Raw genomic sequence first — 984 nt, 5'->3', positions numbered from 1 at the left:
CAAATCATAGGCCAGTTGGAGAGAGGGCGGGCCGTACTTACGATGGCCTGATTTTGGCAGAGTTGATCGGTGGGGGCAGGCGGAGAGAGACAGACACAGAGGGGCAGGCGTTACCGGTGAATCACCACAGCAAACACGGGTTAAATTCCCACACAACATGTATCAAAGTAGGAGAACAAACAATGCGGTCCTCAAAAGGCAGAGTGATTTCAGAACTAATCGTTTCAATATACTCAGTGTGCCATATAAATACCATGCCAGCTAAAACCCTTCAATGACTTGAGCATATACATAATAAATGACTTTGTTGGTTAGAATTTAATCTCGCATCTTATATTTCACTTCTTCAAGGTAAAACTGATGAGAGAAAAAAAAGTCAGTTGCACACTGTGTATATGCTGCCAATATTCTGTCAGCTTGATTGTGTTGAGTTATGTAATAGCAGAAGTGGGCAGATGAGAAGCAAACCGGTCTTTCTACTCACGTCCTCGTTCTTGCTGTCCTGCTCCTGGAGTGCTTTCTGGAGCTCCTCGACCTGAGAACGCAGCTCTGAGATCTGCTGCTGGTTCAGCCTTGGAAAGAGGAAAATAAAGGAAACATGGGGTAAGAATGAGAGGAAAGGTTGGGAAGAGAAGGAGGGAAAAAACAAAAAAACAAAAGGAGGGAGGTGTGTGGGGGAGGGGGCATGACTAGAGAAGGAAAAGGGTTTATAGAGAGGCAGATGGTAAAAGACGTGAAAGATGCAACACAAACTTATTAAGCTGCTGCTACTGTGGGTGGAAGATGTTTGCAAAGTATCAAGTGGGTCCTTGTACATCTGCTGCAGGCACCGACTGTGCCGCCTGGCCATTCACTGCTCTGCTCTACTGAGCATGCTCACTCCACTCCTCTCCTCCTGGTACTGTTGCTGAGGATGCTTCCCACACCCTGGGCCTGGTGTTGCAATGGACACACACACACACACACACACACACACACACACAC

The 984-nt window shown here is 47.0% G+C and overlaps 1 protein-coding gene across 1 annotated transcript in view; it reads right to left on the bottom strand.

Moving 5' to 3' along the window:
* hook2 (hook microtubule-tethering protein 2) overlaps positions 1-984 on the bottom strand; it is a 16066-nt gene that overhangs the window by 1741 nt on the left and 13341 nt on the right. The window contains exon 14 of the mRNA XM_013912105.1: positions 485-770. Within this exon, the coding sequence (XP_013767559.1) occupies positions 485-770 (286 nt within the window). The remainder of the gene's footprint in view (positions 1-484; positions 771-984) is intronic.

The sequence above is a fragment of the Pundamilia nyererei genome, unplaced genomic scaffold (genome assembly GCF_000239375.1).
Source record: "Pundamilia nyererei isolate P.nyererei 1_Seehausen unplaced genomic scaffold, PunNye1.0 scaffold00081, whole genome shotgun sequence".
Lineage (NCBI taxonomy): Eukaryota > Metazoa > Chordata > Actinopteri > Cichliformes > Cichlidae > Pundamilia > Pundamilia nyererei.
The sequence above is the reverse complement of the archived record's forward strand: the minus strand, read 5'-3'. Positions and strand labels throughout refer to the sequence as shown.